The 24768-nt window shown below is 38.7% G+C and overlaps 1 protein-coding gene across 1 annotated transcript; it reads right to left on the bottom strand.

Moving 5' to 3' along the window:
* Positions 1-347: 347 nt before the first annotated feature.
* Positions 348-22487, bottom strand: suz12a (SUZ12 polycomb repressive complex 2 subunit a). Its single transcript, XM_053514588.1, has 16 exons — positions 21882-22487; positions 17582-17628; positions 17415-17479; positions 16071-16139; positions 15923-15972; positions 15593-15675; positions 11474-11675; positions 10993-11095; positions 10779-10884; positions 10425-10605; positions 10121-10209; positions 9738-9881; positions 6193-6350; positions 4938-5136; positions 3731-3810; positions 348-3163 (listed from the first exon to the last, which is right to left on the bottom strand). The coding sequence occupies exons 1-16, from the start codon at positions 22018-22020 to the stop codon at positions 2935-2937; spliced, it is 1944 nt and encodes a 647-aa protein (XP_053370563.1). The 5' UTR covers positions 22021-22487; the 3' UTR covers positions 348-2934.
* Positions 22488-24768: the final 2281 nt, after the last annotated feature.

Below are 24768 nucleotides of genomic sequence, written 5' to 3'. Positions count from 1 at the left end.
GTGTGTGTGTGTTACCCTGTGTATGTATGTTACCCTGTGTAATGTGTATGTGTGCTTTAGGCATGTGATTATACGGAATTGCTGTGCCGCAAGGTTTAGCCAATCCTTCATGGCTAAATTTTTTAAATAAGCTGTGCTGGTTTTCTGAGAATTTACACAAAAGCAAACAATTCCACATGCTGTGAATGAACAGGAATGTTTGTATCAGCTGCCAGATATCTTGAAATATAGCTAGCACAAGGTGTACCCGAGTAACTAGCATTTAGTAGCTAGTAATGTTAAACTTCTTGCTTCTTAGTATGATAAACTGATTAAAATTCAAAGTTGTCAAGTTAAGAAGCGACGGGTAAATGAATATGTAACATTTATTAGCTTCAAATGCTTCGAAGTAGAGAACTGCCAAGTTCTCTCCAAGTGGACAAAAATTACACTTATGTTTAACTAACTGCTGTAAAAGACTTGAAATGTAATTTCCTCGCTAGCGTACATTAGAGCTCTTCAGCCCGCTAAGAAAAAGCAGGCATCGCTGTATAAAATACCTTGAAGAAACAAGTCTGCACCAGAAAAGAAAACGAGAGAGAGACCACACATCTTTCACAGCATCATGGATCAACTCGAGTCATCGATTACAGGCACATACCCAGTGTACAAAACCTGGTTTCAGTGCAACAGTTAGACATTCACACTTGAATTTTAGCACCTTGATCTGTGTATACATGTGTGTACGTGTGTCTCAGTCTCACACTCCTGATGCCATTGATTAAGGGAGTGTCAATCAACAATTTTTTTTACAGCTTAAAATTTTTTTTTTTTTTGAAACACAATCTCCTCTACCAACTCGCACTCGTGCTTTGATTTTACAGGGTAAGACATCCATAAGGTCAACAAGGGAAATGTTTTCTCGAACAGCTACATATCAGCATTATTAAAATCATCCAGCTTTCCAAGAGTTTCGCTTTGACCTACTGGATATGAAACATGCCTGATTTTGAGCTGCAAGAACATGCGTATTAATATGGTGTATTAAACAGCTTAACATGTTGGTATGTCGCAGTGCTGCAGCTCTGTAATGCTGAAGCTTTGGAATCGAACTTTTTACTGTTGAACTTTCCTGAGATGTTCAAGTCATAATGCGCACCAGGATGGCGCATCATAATATTGCCAGCCGCAGCTTTTCAATATTAAATACCCGGAGTAACTGGGTATCCCAATACTTTTGCACACCCCTAAAAAATGACCGCTTTTACAGACATCCTTAATGTTAAGCTGGCTTAAGTCCTTTTGTTGATTATAATCCAATTACATAATGTCAACCAACATAGGTTTGAGACTAAGGGCGTTTTCACTTTGGGCACAATTGATTCATACTGTAATTAGAAACGATTGTTTTCCCCTCCCCCGCTGGTCAGAGTTCACGTTGTTTTTGTGCACCATTCCCAGACATGCTTGCGTATTTACACCCTCCAATACACCAATAAACATGAGAAAAAATGAACAAGGAAGTTGCCTTTTATTATTGGTATTTCGTTCAAGAGCAACACTCATGCATGCATCCACCTGTATCAGCTTTGGATTTGTAGATATTGGAGAGAATGACAGCACCAATGATGTCGCATCTGAACAGCAATCTACTTCTGTTGAGGTAAGCTTTCAACTGCTACTTCATCTGATTTGATCTGCACCCAAGTATTCTGTATTGCTTCTGAGACTACCTTTTCCAGTGGTCTCAGGAACAGTTCATGAGCACGAAACAACTGTTTTTTCACAGATCAAAATGAACCAGATTTTGGGGTCAAGTGTTCTCAAAAACTATCCCGGGGCACTAATGTGAAAAACGCCCGAAGACGGATATGAGATTTTAGCTTAAGCTTTAGATTCTTCGAGAGTTGTCACTCGGCAGAATCAGGGCATGTGCACCAACATATGTTAGACATCAGGGTTGGGAAATAAAGACTTTTTTGTGCAATCCTGATTTTTTTCCCCCCCATTAGCAATAGTTTCATTACTTGGCGTAAGAAAAGTCAATTTTTTTAACCAATCAAAGCAGATCAAAAACAAGTGGCGAATTAAAAATAGAACTAAATACAAAAAAAAAAAAAAAGGTCACGATTATTGGATTGGCATACAAAATGGCTAATTGGACATGAGAAAATGATGCCCCACGTTGTATTCCAGTCCTTGATCAGTCCCCCTCCAAAAAAAAGAATAATTTGTTCCAATTGTCCAATATCAAAATTAACCGAAGATTTTGTACTTGTGCATTGTGGTGATCAACATCAACCCGACATCAAGGATAGAGCTTGAATTAAATTTGTGAATTACAGTCTGACACCACAAACTAGGAATCATTAGTTACCCAGTCATTTTTTAACTGCTAGGTACTTTTCACAATTGCTAGACAGGTTATTCATCATGCCTCTATTTTCAGATAGCTGGCTTTTTTACACTGAGATTTTATCCCCATTAAGACATTGTGCGAGTGGCAACATAATGAAAGGTGATCGAATTTAACCCAAGCCCATCCCTTGTTGACCCCCAGATGTGCTAATGGAAATTTTTTTTCTCCTTTTAATAATGGTTTACTGTGGCCTGAACGTAAACGCACAGTTTCAAAAAGCACCTGACCAACCAAAAAAAAAAAAAAAAAAAAGACATTATTAATAAAAGGTCACGAAGGCCAAGTCTTACCCCTATTTGACACAGTTTAAAATATATTAAAAATATTTTCATTTGAAAATTGGTGCCAAAAAAAAAAAAAAAAAAAAAAAAAAAGTACAAAAATAGCACCCAGGTTTATTTCAAAGCACGAAGTAGTTCATTAGCTCCAAATAATCTGTTGCTTTACGGTTAAAATGAATGATCTTGCATCCAGTGGTCTGGCAGCTCCTGTCGTCTGTAAAAGCTCAGAAAAGAAAATTTCTGTTCTGCTAGCTTTCAGGGGTGTTCCTTCGCAGGTTCTGCTACATCGTTGTTCCGAGCTGGTTTAAATTGGCGCAGGCGACCCATGGCCCTGTCAATGATCAATGTGCTCACCAGGCCGAAGTCGTGCATGCTGACCAAATGCAGCAGGAAGTTCCGGCACAGGTTCTTCTCCACAATGATGGAGCCGTAGTTCTCCACGAACAGCATGCAGGCCTGAGTCATCTGATTATCAGCTATAAATCTGATCACGGCAAAGAGAGGAAAGAAGGAAATTAGATTCCTGCTCCTATTACCAGTCATTCAGAGAAGTCAAGTCACCTTTAGTAAGGCAGTGTTTAAATTGATTTGAAACACAACCAGTCAGGCATTTAGAAAAGCCTCATTATTTTCAGGGCAGTATTTGACTTAATTTGAGAAACAGCCAGTCGCTTGCCCAGTGTCGGTTTGTCTAAAACTCCTTTCAAAATTAGATTTTTAGAGCTTCTAATAGCTTTAGCAACATTATCCCTCTCTGAGTGTCTCACGTGTATGTTCCAAATTTAATTAACATCAGTGAAACGCCTTACAGAACATTACAAGGCATTCCTGAATGTAGGACAGGTTAATGTTTAAAGCGTTTTAACTTGTGTGAATAACGGACAGGCTGGTTATCACTTTTAGGTTTGCCTTTAGGAACATTGAGATATCTCTGGATAACAGGCTGTGTATTAAACCACATTGAAGTGCAGTTTAACTGGATGAATTTTGTTAGGTAGAATTTTGTTTGCTATTGTTAATATTACTGGGAAAATAACTGGGAGATACTTACCCGTGTTTCATGACATGAAGGTTCCACAGTTTCATAACCTCCTTCTCTCCTTCGTTGACATCAGTAAACTCATCAATTTGCTACAATGAGAAAGATAGGAGATTATTATTGAGTTTAGCTGTTAACTTACTAGCACAAGTACAGATGTACAAACGTTACTTCAGTCAGCTGCATGCCTATGGATGGAAGAGTCAGTGGGGAGGAAAAAACTAACAAACAGAACAATAATTTTTTTTTTAACAGGTACTCTCGCATAGTCTCATTATCGCATAGTAGTCAGTTAATGACTATAAAATTTCAAACGAATTAAAATGGGTTTCCCAAAAATTTTTAATAGACAGATCTTACACCAAAACGTTCATGGTTTGAGACTTGTGAATGTTTGTTTGGGACATGACATAAAACTGAAATATTCAAATTTCGCTGTATTACTAAAATGAAAATGACAAAGTCTTTTCATCTTTATCATAGGATAGCATTGTTTTTTACTGTTTAGAATTTAGTATGTTACGTTTTTTTTGTTTGTTTTTATAGTACTTTCTTTTGTTTGTTTTTTTAAATGGCCGTCCTATCCTTTCTCTTAAACAACCCACTGAACCTTTAGCAATAACGGTTCACTTTATTTAAGTTAATGCAAAACGCCGTACATTCTCTGTGTGTGGGTCAGCTGCGCAGCCAGGGCTGTTGCTAGGTTAACCAGGCTAAACCACACCACCTTCACATACTGGCTGGACTCTGAGCCAGTATAAATGCTTATATCTTGTGCATTGTGTGGGCAAATGAGCCAATATTCCCTCGATTTTGTTTAGCAAAAGGGATGCACCATTGTTCCCCTATTTCACAACTTCTTCAGGAATTATCTCTTGTTTCTAAGGCTAAAGCTGAATTCCTGGCCTCATGAGACAATCCTGTTCAGTAAAGAAAACACCATAGACATACTTTGAAAATAACCAGACTACAGTAGGCCTATTCTGCAGCCAACTACATGCCATATAAGACCATGCTGAGAAATATGCTCAGTAAAACTCAGCCAGTTCAGCCTCGGATCATTTTCATTGATCATTATCTTATAGCCTAGTCTCTATTCATAGACTCCTCCTTACTGCGCTTTATATAATAGAGAGGACTGTTGATGGACATGAGATTCGCACCAAGTTCAACAACCAACTGCAACTTGTTTGAATTTTTTTAAGCAGTGTTTCCTCACCATGACTGTTTTCTCCCTCAGCCACTCAGGGTCTTTCTCGTCCTCACTGTCTTCGTCCATCTCTTGAGGACGTAGCGGCATACAGCTGTCACTGTGGAAGTACAGGCGGTTATGGCCGCTTACTAACGGCCTCCTCTGCTCCAGCGGCACCTCATCACACTCCAGGAACTCGGAGAGACTTGGTTTAGTGCGCCTCGGCCTGTGAACACACCACTTCAATCACCATCACACTTCACTGCAAGATGAGGGGAACCAATAAAGAAGCTGAATTTTAAACTGAACTGAAATTAAAACAGCAGCATTATGTTAGGGCTAAACCTGTCAAGGCATTAAAAGGCCATTTGAAACAGGGGAAAATGCTCACCAGAACAAGAGCTGGGCCTTCATGTAACTGTCTCTTATTAAATTTCACATTTTGTACTGCAATTGATTTTAGGGCTTTGGCAAAATTCCCCACACCTACCGTTACACCTATTTATATGTCAGCAGGCGTAGCACTTTTCCAGGCTAGCTGACACTTTTGTAAGTGGGTAGGACAAATACCTCATTTCCACTACACTGGTGCCAGGTGCATTTACACTAGACAGGAGCTCAGCGGGAGCTGCATGATAATACTTCACAGGCCACGCCTACTAAACAGAAACGACCATGGCCGAAGTCAGTTTACTGGTTATTCTCCAAACTAGTATGAAAATGTATTTCAGTATCCAAAGGCAGCTTATTCGACGTGTTATAACCGCTTAAAGTCTTTCTTCATTTTTTTTTTTTTAGCTTATTCACTATTTGGTCGGTTGTTCGTGTGAAGCCTGCGACTATTAGTTCTTCTCACATTCCTCATACCCTTTTTTTTTCTTTCTTAAAGCACTTTCCAATTTCTGCTGAATCTTGGCGAATGTCCAAATTGCTAAAAGAGCTTTGTTTGGTCCGCGCTCCACATTAACAGACTTTGGGTCTACACCTTTTTTTTTTCTTTTTTTTTTAACGCTCCCTATAACTCTGCCCACCGCTCGTGACGTCACGGGTTCTCGCAACTAGACCAGCATAGTTTAGGGACCGGTTCGGTGCTTATTTTAGGGCACCGGCACCAATTTTTTTCTGTGGAAAAGTGCGGCACTGGTTCCAAAATTGGGAACCGGCACGGGAACCAGAGCAGTGGAAAAGGGGTAAAAGAGGCCTGATTGTGGTACAGCCGAAAAAAAATATGGTGTATATAGTCTTATTATTTCTCACAAACATGCACAAACACAAAACTGACCTGCAGACAAGGATGTGTGTGACGCAGGTGCGTTTAACAGGGCCGTTGCGACTAAAGGCGAAGCCAGGCTGGCAGTGCAGGTCGTGAGGGTTTCCAACATAGGATCCATCATAACACTCATTCACAGACACATCTATGCGAGCTCCTTTAGGGTGAGGCTGTTCGGCACAGAAGACAAATTTTAAATTCAAATTAGAACACTTTACCCTCTCGCATGGGACTGTTAGATGTCCCATCATTGGTTCCTTTACCAGGACAAGTAACAACAATCAAAAGAGTGTAGAATTTACAATATCAATAATAGAACACCAATTCAACAGTGGTATAAAATAAATAAATAAATAATTAAGCAAACTTAAATGAATTAAGGACAAATCTCACATTACAAAAATCAGAGAATTCTGTCTTGCGGATATTCATGCACCTTAGTGTTTCCCCACTTTTAGAAGAAGTGTATTATTATTATCGGTCACAGAAACAACCAAAAATAACTGTAAAAAAAATATAATCTTATAAACCTGTAACATTTCTTTGCCTGTGTGACCCCCTTTTTTTAAAAAAAATAAAAAGATTTTGATCAGATGTTTGTATAGTTGGTTAAAATGATATAAAATTCAGTTCATCATATTGCCTAGGTTGTGCTGAAAAAAAGTGGGGCAATATACAGTGGCTTGCAAAAGTATTCGGCCCTCCTTGAACTTTTCCACATTTTGTCACATTACAGCCACAAACATGAATTAATTTTATTGGAATTCCACGTGAAAGACCAATATAAAGTGGTGTACACGTGAGAAGTGGAACGAAAATCATACATGATTCCAAACATTTTTTAGAAATAAATAACTGCAAAGTGGGGTGTGCGTAATTATTCAGCCCCCTTTGGTCTGAGTGAAGTCAGTTGCTCATAGACATTGCCTGATGAGTGCTAATGACTAAATAGAGTGCACCTGTGTGTAATCTAATGTCAGTACAAATACAGCTGCTCTGTGACGGCCTCAGAGGCTGTCTAAGAGAATATTGAGAGCAACAACACCATGAAATCCAAAAAACACACCAGACAGGTCAGGGATAAAGTTATTGAGAAATTTAAAGCAGGCTTAGGCTACAAAAAGATTTCCAAAGCCTTGAACAACCCACGGAGCACTGTTCAAGCGATCATTCAGAAATGGAAGGAGTATGGCACAACTGTAAACCTACCAAGACAAGGTCGTCTACCTAAACTCACAGGCCGAACAAGGAGAGCGCTGATCAGAAATGCAGCCAAGAGGCCCATGGTGACTCTGGACGAGCTGCAGAGATCTACAGCTCAGGTGGGGGAATCTGTCCATAGGACAACTATTAGTCGTGCACTGCACAAAGTTGACCTTTATGGAAGAGTGGCAAGAAGAAAACCATAAGAAGCCCTGTTTGCAGTTTGCCACAAGTCATGTGGGGGACACAGCAAACATGTGGAAGAAGGTGCTCTGGTCAGATGAGACCAAAATGGAACTTTTTGGCCAAAATGCAAAACGATGTGTGTGGCGGAAAACTAACACTGCACATCACTCTGAACAAACCATCCCCACTGTCAAATATGGTGGTGGCAGCATCATGCTCTGGGGATGTTTCTCTTCAGCAGGGACAGGGAAGCTGGTCAGAGTTGATGGGAAGATGGATGGAGCCAAATACAGGGCAATTTTGGGAGAAAACCTCTTGGAGTCACAAGACTTGAGACTGGGGCGGAGGTTCATCTTCCAGTAGGACAACGACCCTAAACATAAAGCCAGGGCAACAATAGAATAATTTAAAACAAAACATATCCGTGTGGTAGAATGGCCCAGTCAAAGTCCAGATCTAAATCCAATCAAGAATCTGTGGCAAGATCTGAAAACTGCTGTTCATAAACGCTGTCCATCTAATCTGACTGAGCTGGAGCTGTTTCGCAAAGAAGAATGGGCAAGGATTTCAGTCTCTAGATGTGCAAAGCTGGTAGAGACATACCCTAAAAGACTGGCAGCTGTAATTGCAGCAAAAGGTGGTTCTACTCAGGGGGACGAATAATTACGCACACCCCACTTTGCAGTTATTTATTTGTAAAAAATGTTTGGAATCATGTATGATTTTCATTCCACTTTTCACGTGTACACCACTTTTTATTGGTCTTTCACGTGGAATTCCAATAAAGTTGATTCATGTTTGTGGCTGTAATGTGACAAAATGTGGAAAAGTTCAAGGGGGGCCTAATACTTTTGCAAGCCACTGTATCACTTATTACTGACCCCACAAATAAATAAATAAATAAATGAATAAATAAATAAAGGTGTACATTAGAGGCCTTCCGTTTCTCCAAAGCCAATAGATTGGGCACGACTGGTGCAGAATAATTGTAGTGGATCTTGGGCTTGGTTGTCTTTAGAAAAGTGAGGCTAGGAGTCGTGTTCGCGTTTAAAGCCCCCGTTCCCAGTCGGGGTAAGCCACCCAGATGTCGAAAGGCCATGAGGACGCACCTTGGATTAGAGCCGTTATTAAGGCATTATCATGAGTAGCAGATACATCTCAGCATTAACTGTTCAAAGGAGATTATTGCATATTTTGGATGCCTTCAGCATTCCTTTACAATGTAGAGAAAAAAAAGAAAACTCAAGAACAACTATCACTATCACTAAGCGGTCCCAAACATTTGTGCGATATGTGTGTGCGCATTAAAACCTAGTACAGTGAAACCTTGTATTGCAAGTAACGCGTTTTTTAATAATTTTTGTCTTGGAAAAACAAACAAGTCTTGGTAAACGAGTACTGAGCATCATGTATCACGGATGTGCTTCTTGTTTTGAAACCGAGCGTCACGTGATCACAACTAAGCCAACAGTTTTTCTCTCTCTTGCACTGCGGAATTGTGGGTAATCGTCTCCCCTGCTGGGTCTTAGTGCTCGTCTCTCACTCTTACCCGTGCACACGTGTACTGTTTACTATAACATGGTGACCATGTGTGTGTGTAAAACATTTTATTTTGTGTCTGTACGTGTGTGTACAGCACGCATGTAAAGCAAAAGCAAGTCTCATTAGAGAGGTTAAAAATCCATTTTCTCTTTCTGCTCAAGGCTCAGCCTGCTCTTTGTGACAGACTGTAATGCAAAAATGGCCAAAATATTGTGCGCGCATTAAAGGCTACGTGCTCTGACAAATAGTACTATGTTTGTAAGCCAAAGTCTTTAGTTCTTAATTTTTTTTTTTATTTGCTCTTACTCTTTAAATATGGGTATATTAAGGGAAAGGTTAGTAGGTTTGATATTCGAAATGTAAAATTAACAGAAATATCAAATAAATCTAAATATTGTGTTAAAGGCAAATGTATTTGTTGTTTGCTGCATGTAGGAAATCACTTTTGTGCTGCAGGTAATGACAGCCCAACCAGCTGGCTACCACCGCAAGAATATTTTAGACCTGTGGGGAAACATTGCACCCAGAAACCAAAAGGGGATACTAATTTTTGCACTAAACTACATTTTTAAACCACACACTCTGCTAAAGTCATAGAGAAAAAAGTCAAAGTTTTATCCTCTTACCACGTAGTTGAAGATGAAGCGGCTATGAGAGAGCTTAAGGTGTTTGAGGAGGCTGTACAGGTTACGGCAGTTGAGCGTACACCAGGGACAGTGCAGGTCGTCTCGAGCCTCCGTCTGCTGCCGCGTGTTATTGTTATACAAAAACTTTATGGAGTTTGAAAAGAAAAATGGCTTTTAGCAAACAGCACCATTTTTTTTACATTAGTCAGAAATTAGCATTATTTTCTTTTCTCCCTTTCTATAAGCATGTTGCTAGAACAACATTGGTAACGTTATACAAATGCTTTTGCTGTACATAAATCAAAAGCTTCTGAAACACATTAGACGAAAGGATGTGCTTGAGTGAATGCATACAAGTTTTATCGTTAGTAAAAACATGCTACCTGATAATAAATGCGGATTTTCTGTCGAGGCTCAATGTGAACCTGCTCTTTCCGCAAGAGCGCATCTGAGCTGACAGGATCTTTAACAGCTGCATAACAAAACAGCAGAAACATTAATGTCGTGTTAGTAACTGTTAATAAAGCTGAGCTTGTGTTAAAGCTCATTTTCCATGCATGCCATTATCTAAACATTTAACAACTAAGGAAAATGCTCTTTATTTTAATCAATATAAAAGTCACAACATCATAAAATTAAAGATTTTAGCCATCATTATCATAAAAGGAAAGTTTACTGTCGCCATACCTACTGTTTGTGATGGTTTAGGTGTATTAGTCTTCTGGTTCTCGCTGCCACTCGTATGCGTGTTGCGTGTAGCGAGAGGTCGGGCCATCGGTGCCGTGGTGAGGTCACTTTCCTCGCCAGTCCAACGTAGCGTGAACTTCAGAGTCGGGCCGTGAGAGAACGTGTCGAATGGAGGAACCCACTGAGAGACAACATACGCGGACAGCATAGGTTAACATCCATGGCTGTGTGTTTTCCTACAGTTCTCTTTCTCCATTTTGTCCTGTTCTATTCCTAGCTATAAAACAACTAACACGATGTATCGTTTTCTGTGACTTCAACACTAATCCTTGTTAATAAACGTTTCCGTTACACCTTTCCGTCCACGATGGTTTCCCATGTGGCTCGTTTCTTGCCGACAGGACACTCCTCCATCTCCTGCATCGACACTTCATATTCGCCATCCAGCAACTGCAGACGCCTTTACACACACACACAAAAAAAAAACAAACACCCATAATATAAAAAAAGTGTTCAAGAACTGACATGAAACTTATTTAATTTGAGTCACATTTACACACACACACACCTGTTCTTATCAAACACTGTCATCTGTGCTACAAACATTGTCTCTCCGTCATCTCGGTGGGAGGAGTAACGTTTCTTCCTGCCGGGTAGCTCGTCAGCAACGTCTGTGCAAATACACATAATGTTTATGAGTGTACTGTGACATCACCAATGGTCACACAGTGGAAGCAAAAGCCTATGACCAGTTATGACACACCGTGATGCATTCTCACTTTTACGAAACAAGAACTGTGTACTTTCATCACCTGGCTCATACTGTCCCTGACGAAATCTCCACTGGACTTCCCTTTTCACATTCTGAGTGAATAATCATTATAACTTAATGCGGTCAGCACCTACAGAAGTCTTCTCTGCAACAACATTTCACTTTGTAATAGTAAACCTAACAAACTTGACATTTGGTGACTGGTGTCTGTAACTGAACTCGTTTTTAGTTCATTAAGACATGGATTTGTGTGCAGTGTATAATGGATATGACTTACTGTTGTCTCGGGCTCCGATCTCCCTCCCTGCAGGACATGTGACCCTGAAGAGCAGTGAGTAAGACTTCACCATGTGGCTGTTACTGGCCTCGAACTCCTGGCTCGGCACAGTTATGGTCGGCCACATCCCTGTCTTCACCCGCGGGTTCAATGGCACCTGCTTCTTTGCGGTAGGAACCTGTTTTATGGGGCAACTCACATCCTGCAGGTATCACAAGAAATAGAGACCAGATCTTTAACAGACATACTAGTAGAACATTATTATGCGTCACTTACAGTGCTGTGAAAAAGTACCTGATTAAAATGGGAGAAAAAAAAAGCATACGTGTCTCACAATCATCAAACAGATTTTAATATCACACAAAGATAACGTGAATAAATTCAAAATGCTGGTTTATTTTATTAAGAGAAAAAAAAAAGCTGTCCAGTCCTACCAGCCCCTACGTGAAAGCATACCAGCAAGTCTACCTCTGAATAGCTCAAAAATAAATAAATAAAATAAAATAATAAAAGTTATGTTATGAGTTTTTAGAGTGGCCTAGTTGAAGTCCGAACTTAAATCTGATTGAGATGCTGTGGCATGACCCGTCATTCATGTTCAAAAGCGCTCCAATGTGACTGAATCAAAACAACTCTGCAAAGAAGAATGAAACAGAATTCCTCCACAGCGATGTGAAAAACTCATTGTATATTAGATCCTGTACCGACACATTTTCTTAAACAGATAGTACCAGCAATAATAGAACCCCTGTTGAGAATAATTAATTCTTCACTTAGCATTGGATATGTTCCAAAATCTTTTAAATTAGCAGTTATCAAACCAATAATTAAGAAACCTGACCTCGACCCCTGTCAGCTGTCCAGTTACAGACCAATATCAAATAAGATCCTGGAAAAGATAGTAGCGGAGCAGCTATGCTCATATATACATAAAAATGGCATACATGAACTGTATCAGTCAGGATTTAGGCCTCATCACAGTACAGAGACAGCGCTCGTTAAAGTAGTAAATGACATTCTATTGGCCTCTGATCAGGGTTGTGTAACTATGCTTGTATTACTTGACCTCAGTGCAGCTTTTGACACTGTTGATCACGCTATTCTTCTTCACAGATTAGAAAATGTAGTGGAAATTAAGGGTACAGCCCTCTCCTGGCTCAGATCCTATCTGACCCATCGTTATCAGTATGTAGACTTAAATGGTGATTATTCTGCATGTTCTCTAGTGGAGTTTGGCGTTCCGCAGGGTTCAGTTTTAGGTCCACTGCTTTTTTCCCTTTACATGCTTCCTCTGGGCAACATAATCCGTAAGCATGGTATTAGTTTTCATTGTTATGCTGACGATACACAGTTATATGTCTCAGCAAAACCTGATGAGAAAAAACAGCTTACTAAAATTGAGCAATGTGTGCAGGACATAAGAAATTGGATGCTAATTTACTTCCTTCTGCTTTATCCGGATAAGACAGAAGTTCTAGTCATAGGACCGCATACAGCTAGGAGTAAAATTTTAGATCACACCGTAACTTTAGATGGCCTTTCTGTTCCATCAAATGCAACAGTGAAAGACCTTGGTGTGATTATTGATTCCAGCCTTTCATTTGAAGCACATGTAGATAATATTACCAGGATAGCATTCTTTCACCTCAGAAATATTGCCAGAATAAGAAATTTATTGTCGCTAAACGACGCAGAAAAACTAGTTCATGCTTTTATCACCTCTAGGTTGGACTATTGTAATGCCTTACGATCCGCCACGCCTACTTCGATCAAAGGATGCAGGCTGCTTGTCAGTACCGCGTATTATGAAAAATACAGCTGGGGGCAGAGCTTTTTCTTACAAAGCCCCAAAATTATGGAATAGTCTTCCAAATAGTGTTCGGGACTCAGACACAGTCTCAGTGTTTAAGTCCAGGCTAAAAACCTATTTATTTAGCCAAGCATTTTTATAAATAGATTTGCCATAGGTAAAGGAGCAGATCTGGGGGACTCATGGACGTAGAGTATTATGGTGAACTGGTATGTTTGGATGCTGTCTTCCTCACTCTCATTGATCACTCAGGTTTGCTGACGGTGAGGTGATTGTTTGCTTTACATGTCAGGAAGCCCTCATGTTTGTGTTTCCTTCTGGCTCTCCCTTTTAGTTATGCTGTCATAGTTAGTCCTGCCGGAGTCTCTGCTTGCACTCTACAGTTAATATACATTCAAATTATACATTGTGTGACTGTGACCATACCTAACTGCCATCTCTCCTCTTCTTCTCTTTCCCCCCCTCTTTCTTTTTCCTCTCTCCTCCTGTCCCCCCCTTTCACTCTTTCTCTCTCTCTCTGTCGAGCTACACATGTCGTTCCTGAGCTGCCAGTGATCCAGACTCCCTCTGCCCTCCGGACCTGTCTGACCCATCCTGGTGCCCCGCTTCTGGCTGAAGATCTCGTCACATGGATGCCCAGTGTGTCTCTCTGGGATGCGTCTGGTGTCTGGGAATGATTCTCTCTACCTAGAAAATGGTTCTGGCCTTGACTGGTGTTGGCAACTGTTTCTCTGGGGACTTGACAGTTCGATAGTTCATGACTGGAACTTCTTACAAGTCTACCTGGGTCTTCAATAACTACCTGGACTCCATATTAACATCAATTAGCATCAGCTATTATAGCTGAACTGCCTCCCACCCTACACACTGTATAAATGCAGATCATTTACTGCTTTCTGTTTCACCCAAATGAGGATGGGTTTCCTGTTGAGTCTGGTTCCTCTCAAGGTTTCTTCCTATTACCATCTCAGGGAGTTTTTCCTTGCCACTGTCGCCCTCGGCTTTCTCACCAGGGACAAACTGACCATTTTGATTCATACAAATTCACATTTCATACAAACTTAAATAATTCTTTTGACTATGTAAAGCTGCTTTGCGGCAATGAAAATTGCTAAAAGCGCTATACAAATAAAATTGAATTGAATTGAATTGCCAGTTATTACAAACACATGACTGCAGTTGTTGCTGCCAAGAGTGGCACAACAAGTTATTAGTTTGAGGGCAATTACTTTTTCACATGGAGACAGACAGGTTTGGACAGATTTTTTTTTCCCCTTAATTAATGAAATCATAATACAAAAAGTGTATTTTGTATTTGCGCGGGTTATCTTTGTGGAATATTAAATATGTTTGATGATCTCAATTTTTAATGTGTGACAAATATGCAACAAAAAAATGTAAAAAAAAATAAAAATAAATAAATAAAAAAAAGATTCAAATACTTTTTTCCAGTCACATGTTTACTGTGTTCTTTCCCCTCCCCACATTGAGGTTATCCCTTAATACAAGAGTGTTCTGTCCAAGTATAATTTGTGGTCATGGGGAAAAATGCTGATATTCCCTATAGCTCTGCCTGGACTCCATTACCTCCTCAGTTCTGTATAAACAACTATTATATGTACTAGCTAGCTAACTTGTTATCCTTACTGCCAGCACGTTAACAGTGTGTTTTTTTTGTGTGTGTCCCCCCTCTATATTTGCTGTTACTTGCAGAGCCGATAGCTGCAGGGTGTTTACAGGGACGGGACAAACGTGTTCAAGCGAGCCTTTGATTGGATACACATTTGATGAGTACAGGATGAAACATCAAAACACTTTAAACAGGTTTCCAGAAATATTCAGCCGTGGCCAAAAGTGGGTCTTTAAGTCACCAAAAAAAAAAAAAAAAAAAAAAAAAAAACACAAATTCTGACAAACTCCAAGCACTGATTAAGAACAGGCTGCCTTTAATCAGGCTGTGGCCCAGAAGTTGACTGACAGGCGAATTGCAAAAGTCTGGGGTCAACACTGCAAATATATTTACATAAAGTTAATGTAACTGTCAATTAAAGCCTTTGATACTCGTGAAATGCTTTTAATTATACTTCGGAATATAATAGTACCATCTGACAAAAAGATCTAAAAACTTAGATCTACAATTAATATTTGCATCATCAAAGTTTTGACCACAGCTATAAAGATTCACCGAAACCCACACAAGTCTATTTGTGTTTACAGCACTAAGAAAGACCAAGCTACATTTCATGGGTACTGTAATGCGGCTTTTTGTGGAACAGGGTTAAGTGTGGGTGAGAGTGTAGAGTTGTTACCTTCCTCTTCTTATGACACACTTTGATGAGCAACACCTCCAGTGACACAGAGCTCTCCTCGTTCTCACAGTTCTGTGTCTTATCTGAAACATTTTATCACTCTGTTATTAAAAATATGAACGAGTACAGGATAAGCTGAAACGAGTGTGGATTCTTGAAGAGAATGACAAAAGGGTAGACAAGCAAAGGAAGAAAAAAAAAAGGAAACAAATACAAGTGCATGCACGAACATAAAACATACCATACTAGTATATCTACTGTACTTAGCAGCGAGAAAATGCTGTATGTACTGTGATACGAGAATGTAAAAATCAGCATAGAAGCTCTTACCAACTTTATGAAAGAAGCCGGAGAAGGTGAGCTGCAGGTGTGAAGTCAAACTGAGGAATGAGTCAACAACCTGCGTCAAACACTTTAGAACTTGCGGAAAAAAATTAAAAGATTTAAACCAACTACAGATAAGCCGAGATCAGCTTACTTGTGTGCCTCCTGCTCCGTTTTCATTCTTTCCACTTTGAAGATCAGATCGTCCGTGTTAAAATTTTTTCTGACAGACAGGAAGACACAAACGACACTGAGGCTTCCGTCTTAAACACGAAACAGTGTATGTTGTAATACATCATTTATAAAACAACAATTTATTTTTTTATTATTATTTTAATTGCCTGTTTGAATAGTTTTGCTCAGGAAAAAAAAAAGAAGAAAAAAAAAGGCACTGTTAAAACGCTTTCTAACATTTGCTATTATCACCCTGTGTGACACTGTATTAATAAGTCACTGAGAAATTATTAGAATCAGTTAATCGCTGGACACTGCCATGCTTTACTATTACACACTCCTGCTGTCAGCCAGACAGTTACTGCATCTCTCATCTGCTGCTACAGAGGGGTATTTGCCAGTTAGTGGTTTTGCCGGTTTATGGCAACAGAACTGCTGATGCTACAGGTGGTGAGAATGTTGGGCTGCGTTGTATAGACTATTACTAAAATTCACTTCCCATTATTTTATTTATGTTACATACTACAAGCTAAATTTTAGCCAACAAGAAGTTTTCAGAATACACAAAAATGCTGAATGTTTTTTATTAGAAAAAAGTAATGCCTTCCCAATTTATGATTTAATGAACAGGAAAAAAATAATAGAATTAGGGTATTTATTTGTATGAATTGAAAGAAAAAAATATTGGATAGCAGACCAGAAGGTAAGTGTACTTTACCATGTTTTGGTTGTTACCCATTTGTTACTTTCCAAGATTTTGTTAGATTATCATTACCACATCAAACCAAGTTTTATTGTGCTTGTGCCCTCAACGCAACACCAGTGAAAATTCCATGTAATCAGTCTCTACGGTGCAAATAAAAGAAATTATATTGGGCCGTAATTAGATTTGTCATTTTCTCTCAAATTGTTTAAGCATAAAGCGACTCTCAAGCGACTCTTAAGCATAAATCTCAACTCTTAAAGAGTTACATAATGATTTTACGTTGCACTTTATAGTCCAGTTTTGTTACATTTTCCAAATGTCCAACATGTTCCTGATTCTTAGTTCATCTTTTGTCGTTGCATGCTAGTTAACTTGGCTAGTAAAAACTGTTCGACCATCAACCTGATAATGTGTGTAGTACAGCTGGTGGTGGGAACTGAACAAGTTACAGCACTGTGCGATCGTGAAGCAAGTTGGGAATAAAAAGTTACATTTTAACAGAAACCTTAAGCCAAAAGTAGGCCCTTTTTTCCCCTCTGGTTGTTGAACATACCTGTCTCTTTCACCATGTTTTCACATTATTAATTTATCCTATTTTTCAAGCTGAACCCCTGTTACCTTTTGCTGCTGGCTCGTGAGTTGCGGTGGGACATGTACGTGAGGGTCCTGTGCAGAAAAATGGGCTGAAACCAAAAGAAAGGCAAAAACAAAAAATACAGTCACTTCTCTTATATTTCTGTGGTCAGCTTTACTGTTTCAGAAGCAGAAAAGACAAATATACTTACAGCCATGAGGTTCCTCGTACGAAGGAATCTGTATATCTGAGTAGGTTCTGAAAAGACAGAATTAAATGCCGAATTAAACATGTACCAAGAGTATCATCATAAGCAGTTAGGGTGATTGTTCAGGCAGAAATTGCCCCCTAACTAAATAAATTTTGATGTCTTTTGGTTGACACTTGGGTGTAACACTATGTCACTAAATGTCTGTAAGGAGCCGCATATCAGGCATTATGGATAGGAATCTTCAGTGCCAAAGGTTTGTGACAATCATTTCTGAAACAAGAAAGTCTTCAGAAATTTGTGCTTTGCTGGTTTATTGTGTGTTTCATGTTACAGCATAAATGATGACAGAAAATTACTTGTTTAGTAGAATTTTCAACATCAAATTTAACTACAAATTAGGAAAAGTATGACCAGATCTTTTATAAATGCACTGCCTGGCCAAGAAAAAAAACTAAATGTCCAATATTGTTCCCTGTAGGACAATTTTTACTAAAATTAGATTAGCCATGAGAAATACCAGAAAAAAAAACTTCAGAACAGCAGAAATCAGGAGTCTATTTTTAATAAGGACAGTAAACTAATTTTCACATGTAAAACGTGACAACAACCGACAGGATTGGGACTAAACAGCTTTGTGGCGATAGGAAATCAACTTGTTAATGAGATTAATCGGGGGGGGGGGGGGGGTCTTCTATACTAGGGAGCGTAAAGATTACATTTTGGAGCAATTGAAATGGGTTATAACATGATGAGTTCAGACTGACCCTGTTCCAGAGTGATGGGTGTGTCAGAGTAAGAAGGGAAGTGTGTAATGCGATACACCAATGATGCATAGTGCCCAGTGCCTCTGGAGACAGTGCTATGATTTGGGGTTGCCTCAGTTGGTCAGGTCTAGGCTCAGCAATGTTATGTGGCAAAAAATGACTGCCTGAATGACCAGGGTATGACATCAACGGATTTTGACACCTTTCAATATATATATTTTTTTATCCAGGCAGTTCATAATATCAATATTTATTCCCTAGTTATCTAAGCAGTCATACAGCATGGACAACTCAGACACACCTATGTCTAACTTAGACATTCTAACAGAATGCTGTGAAAGGAAGATTTAAGCCAAACAAAATGTTTTGCTTAACTGTCACACAGCGAGAAAGCAACTTTTTTTTTTGTTTCCCCCTTCAATGACTCAGCAAAATTAAACGGTTTCAGCTCACCATTTGCAAGTTAAAACCAGGCATGTTGATAATCAGTATCTTGTCTGTCTATTAATTGCTATTAAATTAAAAATGTCCTGACCAAAATGTTATTTTCTTCATGAATTTACAGTTACATAGCAGCATTTAGTTTTAACCATGAATATACCAGTTACTACTGAGAATCTGTGTCAGGGTTGATGATGCAACTGAAGTCAGGCGTATCTATTCCTTACCTACAGTAAAATGACCGTATGTGTTATATTTTATATACACAGTAAAATTCATAGGTCTTGAGCCACCATTTTTTTGGCTTACTTTTTTGCTTCCAAAGAGCTAGACTTTTTTTTACTTATTTTCGACAAGTTTTTTCTCTCATTTTTAATCCAGCCCCTGGACCACACAGTGACCTATAGATCATTCTCAGGGCAGTCATTAGTATACTGCTGATGCTAAATGCTGAGTGGTTTGAACAGACAAGATCGACAATAACGTTGCCGCTGAGGTTATCACATACAACCTAGTTTTTAAATGGTATCTTTAGGCTCTTTTCTGCCTGTCGTGTAAATTTAATATGCATAATTTCATTTAAAACATGAAGGGTGGTTTAACAGTTTTGCACAGTACTGTATTAGACGTGTTATATATTTTTCTCCCGAATCTAATCATGCAGACTTGGAGAAGTGTGCCATCCAGCCTCATCTACATACAGCAGCTCTCAGATGCCTGCAACTGGCTAAAGCCAATTTGATTCACAGAGAATAGCGTTATGATCTCCCTCCCCGAGTGGGCACTGCCAATTTTAGCCATATGGCTGTCAAATCGTTGGGAGATCACCAGTTTGAATCCTGACAATAGGACAAATGTTCTATGACCAAAAGTTTAGCTTTAAAAGCAAGAACTATGAATAATAAAAGCTGAGATAATTATCTTAGAAACATTAACATTGTTTAAGAACGTACGATTGTTCATTTGGTCACATTTTTACCCAGGGTAGAGTAAAGAAATATCACTACAGTTTACCATGACTTTACTATGGCTAACATGATTACTTTCATGTAAATCCTTAAAAGTAATATTACTATGGTGTGAAATGGTTGTGGTCAGTTTACTGTGGTACTCCTTGGTAAATCACAATCCTGCCAATGATTTAACGATAGTTAAAACTATGCTTAACTACGGGTTTACTACAGCATGTCTTAGTAACCATAATACTAGTATGGTATACCTATAGAACAGTAAGTTTAGATTTGGTTTTGCTGTGGAACTTCATGATGAACTAAATTATTATATTATGGTTTAACTATGGCATACTAGGCTTAATTTTTACTACAGAACTCTGTGATAAACTATGCTATGCATTTACTACTGTATAACATGTTTAAGTATGAGCTATATGGGTTAAGTGTGTCATAATATCGGTAGGGATTTATACTTAGTGGGTACACCTAAAGTTTGGATAAAGTTGATATTACTGTAGAACTTCATGGAAATAATAATTCTACTATGATTTAAAGAAAGCATCATACCAGTAAGTACGGTCTTAGTACTTCATCATGCACACAACCTAAGCGGATTGTTCTAGTTTAGTTATATAGGAACATCACAACTACTGGAGGAATTAAGGCACATCATGTTGTACATGCCTGACTTTACTGTAGCATGCATTTTTTGTTATTAAAAAAGATACCTTCCCTTTTCACAGAAGGGCCCTAAAGGGAACAATATTGGACATTCAGTAATTAGGCTTAACTAAGAAAAGTACCATTAAAGCCTTGCATTTATGCAACTTTTCCTAGCACCATATCCATTTTTACAGGTCATGGCATAATATGCTTGATTATGTTTATGCTTGATGTTGATGCTTGTTTTACTACAGTATAACATGTTTAAATATGAATTATATGAATAAGATATAATATATGGATAAGGATGATATTACTGTAGTACTTCATGGGAATAATAATGCTACTATGATTTAAACATAGCCTCATACCGGTAAGTACAGTCTTACTTCTTCATGGTACGCCATAATACTAGTATGGTTTAACAATGGTGTAGTATGGTTAAGTTTGGCTTTAATGTAAGTTAGTATTAGCATTGGTTAATAATATTTTCTAAACATACACAATAACCTAAGCAGGTCGTTGTGGTGTTCTGGTAAGAACATCACAACTATTAAAGAATTAAGGTACATCATATTGTACATGAGTGACTTTACTCTAGCATGCACTCTCGGTAAAAAAGTTTATTAAAAAGGTACCTTCCCTTTTCACAGAAGTGCCCTCAAAATTGAACATGTACTTCGATGTTATTGAGAAAAAAACATTCAAAGTTATCTTAACCCCACACCCACGTTTCCAGTTTTTTAATCTGTAACGTAAGACAATATTATACTAAATGTGGTCATAGACTAACACTCCTAAAACTGAGATGTTCAGTGTTTAGAGAAGGTTTCTGCTTTTATTTGTGGCTTTTGTAGCCAAGTAAGAAAGAAACATTCATGCTAACTCCGTCTTAACCAAGTGACTTATTTTCCTCTTCAATTCTTTTTGTTTAATATTAATAAGAGTAAAAATATATATATATATATATATAAATAAATAAAAGCTAGAGATAAAGAGCTAAATACCCAAATTAAGGAGAACACGCCGAGCGCACGTGTCGTATCTTTTTAATGCACGTGCCTCCCTGAATTGCTTGTTAAACTTATTAAAAGCCAAAAGCAGACATTTGTTACCTTCTTATCATGTCCAACCTTGGGAAACATCTCACTTTAGCATACAGACATTTCTGACTTTACCTTCTGCAAGTTAGTTCCCAGCTATCTTTAGCCTGATACCCATAGATAACTTTTAATTTAACATATAGATTCTTTACCATTATTATTTTTGTTCAGTAAATGAAACTGAGAGTGTTATAACGTACACGTGTTACATAAATGAGCGGATGCGATTATTGTACGTGTTACAAAGGGCAAAGAAGAAGATATTTTTGTAAGGCTAGTCGAACATTATTGTTAGCCAAAGGCTAATTCGCTCAGAGTTGAATTGTTTAGCTTGTAGAGAGAGAGAGAGAGAGAGAACGGAGCGCGCGGGACTCACTCTCGAAGGCCTGCAGGAAGAGCTCATGGTCGGCTTGGAGCTGCTCCATTTTCGGTCTCTTGGCAGCATTCATAGCCAGGCTGCTGGCGTGTGTTTTCGCGGATCTGTAGGGATCCGAGCCGGGCTTGTGCGGTGCCATAATTTACCCCCCCTGAACTGCCCCAGAGTCTCTGACAGAATCCAACACAACTCCGCGGAACAAAAGGCAGCGCTCTAGTGATGACTGTGTTTCCGCCAGCGGATGAAACGGCGCGCGCCCGTCTCCATGGCAGCCGCGTTCGAACTAATTTGAACAATAAACGCAGCGATAACGTCCGTGGAATTTGTGTTCGCTTGGAAACGGTACGCGCACTCTAAACAACCCCGTGTTAGCTTTGTTTAGTCTTAATCTAGGGTTAAGTACAAAATCATCTGCTTTCAAGTTGCTCCAAGGGCTGTTAAAAATAACTCCCTAACACTGCGTTTCCGGAAACGATATATTTAAAACTACAGCACACCCTTCTTACTTAAAATAATCCAAACATATACACATATAAGAAATTATTCTTGCCCCCCCAAAAAAAAGATCACAGATATAAAACTCTAAAGCTTAAACAGACGTCCGGAATCCCGCCCAGTCAGACACCAAGCGACCTTGGCTCAGTCCCAATTTACATCCATAGTGCACTATGTAGAAGGCGGAAGTCACCGTTTCTATCAGTGTGTACCTAGTGAGTCTGCGCAGCGAGCACGCGAGTGTTTGGTCTCGAGCCCATCTTCATAGCCAATCGTAGAGACCTCGGGCGAGTTTGGTAGAGAAGCTCGGCACGCATTTCCGGTTTCATCTGAGCGTAGCTCGGTCCAATCGTGTTCAGAAGTCGTTAACTTGCACTTGGTTGAGTCCCCTTGGATGCCATGTTGAGGGCGGCTGGTGTGATTCATCCATAAAAAAGATACAAATAAAGTGTAGACTTGTAAGGACGGTCAATGTTTTGTTTATTTAAAATGATAAAATATATTTCTGTAAATCCATGATTTCTCGGAAATGTTATAATGCACAATGAACATACACAACACAGAACAATGTTAGTCTTTCATTCATGTAAAAATTCAGATAGAGTAAAAAAAATAAAAATGAAAAAATGTTGAACTAATATATCTATATTAAAGTATTATAGTGTACAGACTCAGAGCTCATCATGTAATTACTGTACTACAGGACACTTTGTATACAACAAAGTCTGACAAAGTTTCTGAGTAAATCAAAACATTAGAATTTATCGGTCAGTATAAAAATGATTCAGGAAAGTAACAATTAAATGGGAGGCACAGCGGCATGGTGGTTAGCATTGCAGCCTCGCACCTTCAGGGTCTGTGTGCATGGAGTTTGCATCTTTTCCCCGTGCTTGATTGGTTTTTCTCTGGGTACTCAGGTTTCCTGCTACAGTCCAAAGACATGCAGATTAGGCTAATTGGTGTTTCCAAATTGCCTGTAGTGTGTGAATGAGCATGTGTATGTGCCGGGCGATGGATTGGCAATCATACAGACTTCTATACCTTTTGTTCATTTCCATTTAACTTGTTTCAGGGCCATCTTTTTGCATCCTTTGTGTTCCTGTTTTATGGCTTGCCTACACACACACTTCCTCTTACAGTAGCCAGTGTCTTGTGTAATTAAAAACTCTGTGACTTTTTAAAATAATACACTGCTGTATTGCTATTGTTCTGCTGTACGAAACTGTAAATATTATACTCCTGTGTTAAGATTTATCTTGTTTCTCATGTCAGGCAGGAGAAAGTCAGAGAACAAAACATTCTTACCATCTGCCTTACAATATCTACAACATAAAAATAATTATTATAAAAAATAAAACAGTTGAAATCTAAGTATATTTGTCTATACGTGTTAAGTTATGTTTAATACTCTTTTAATACAGGCAGTAAGTTGGAATTCATCCTATTTGAATTAAACAATGAAAAAAAATCATTAGTGATGCATCAATACCAAAACTGGTAAAACACTCAAGCTTGTCACTTAAGTAAAATATCAAATGTTTGATGTAAGCCTAATGTACGTTGCTACACTTATGAACACAAAATGGTGCATTCTGGATGTCTTTCACGTTTAATAATTGCTATCAAAACAAAACAGTGCAAACTATTACTGTAGCATAGTATGGTCACAGCCAACATAAACAGACCTAAATAAAATATTCCCTTATATCTCTGATTAATTAATCATCTTCATTAGGTTACTTATTACTTCATCAATAAAAATGAGTTGTAAAAATGTGTACTTGGACTTAGTTTGAAAAAATAACTGTATTAATTCATCCCCAGCCAAACTTCTGATAATTAGATTTGTTGTGCGATATTGAGATCACAGTTATGTGGCAATCCCATAATTCCATGGCATATAAATATGGGCAAAACTGTCTGTGTCAAAACATAAGTTAGAATCATCCTAATTCTTTTTAAAAACTAAAAACTAAATATTGTAAACCTTAAAAATGATTAGCATGAACTTGAGATATTGTCAGACAATCTGACAATCCATCTATACAGTCATCCTCATAGACAGAGGAACATGGTGTTCGTCTCATGGTTGCTTAAGGTTCAGAGCGTCATTTTTTCTTCAAGATGATGTACGATATGAGCAGGATGAGGATTGCTGTGAGGAACACAATAAGGAACTGGTGGATGGTGAGGACGTTCTCCAGAGTGTCAATCCTCTCCTCCATGGCACTGGTGTGAAAGTAGTCATACACAGATGCCCCAATGCCCCACACCATCCAGACTACATCCACTATCAACTTCATGGTTCAGCCTTTTAACCCCTCTCCACACATTCAAACACTATGTTCCAGAGAACTGCTGAAGCTCCACCCTGTCTAGCCAAGTCTGTTTC

Source organism: Clarias gariepinus, chromosome 16, assembly GCF_024256425.1.
Source record: "Clarias gariepinus isolate MV-2021 ecotype Netherlands chromosome 16, CGAR_prim_01v2, whole genome shotgun sequence".
Taxonomy (NCBI): domain Eukaryota; kingdom Metazoa; phylum Chordata; class Actinopteri; order Siluriformes; family Clariidae; genus Clarias; species Clarias gariepinus.
This window is presented reverse-complemented; position numbering and strand designations above follow the sequence as displayed.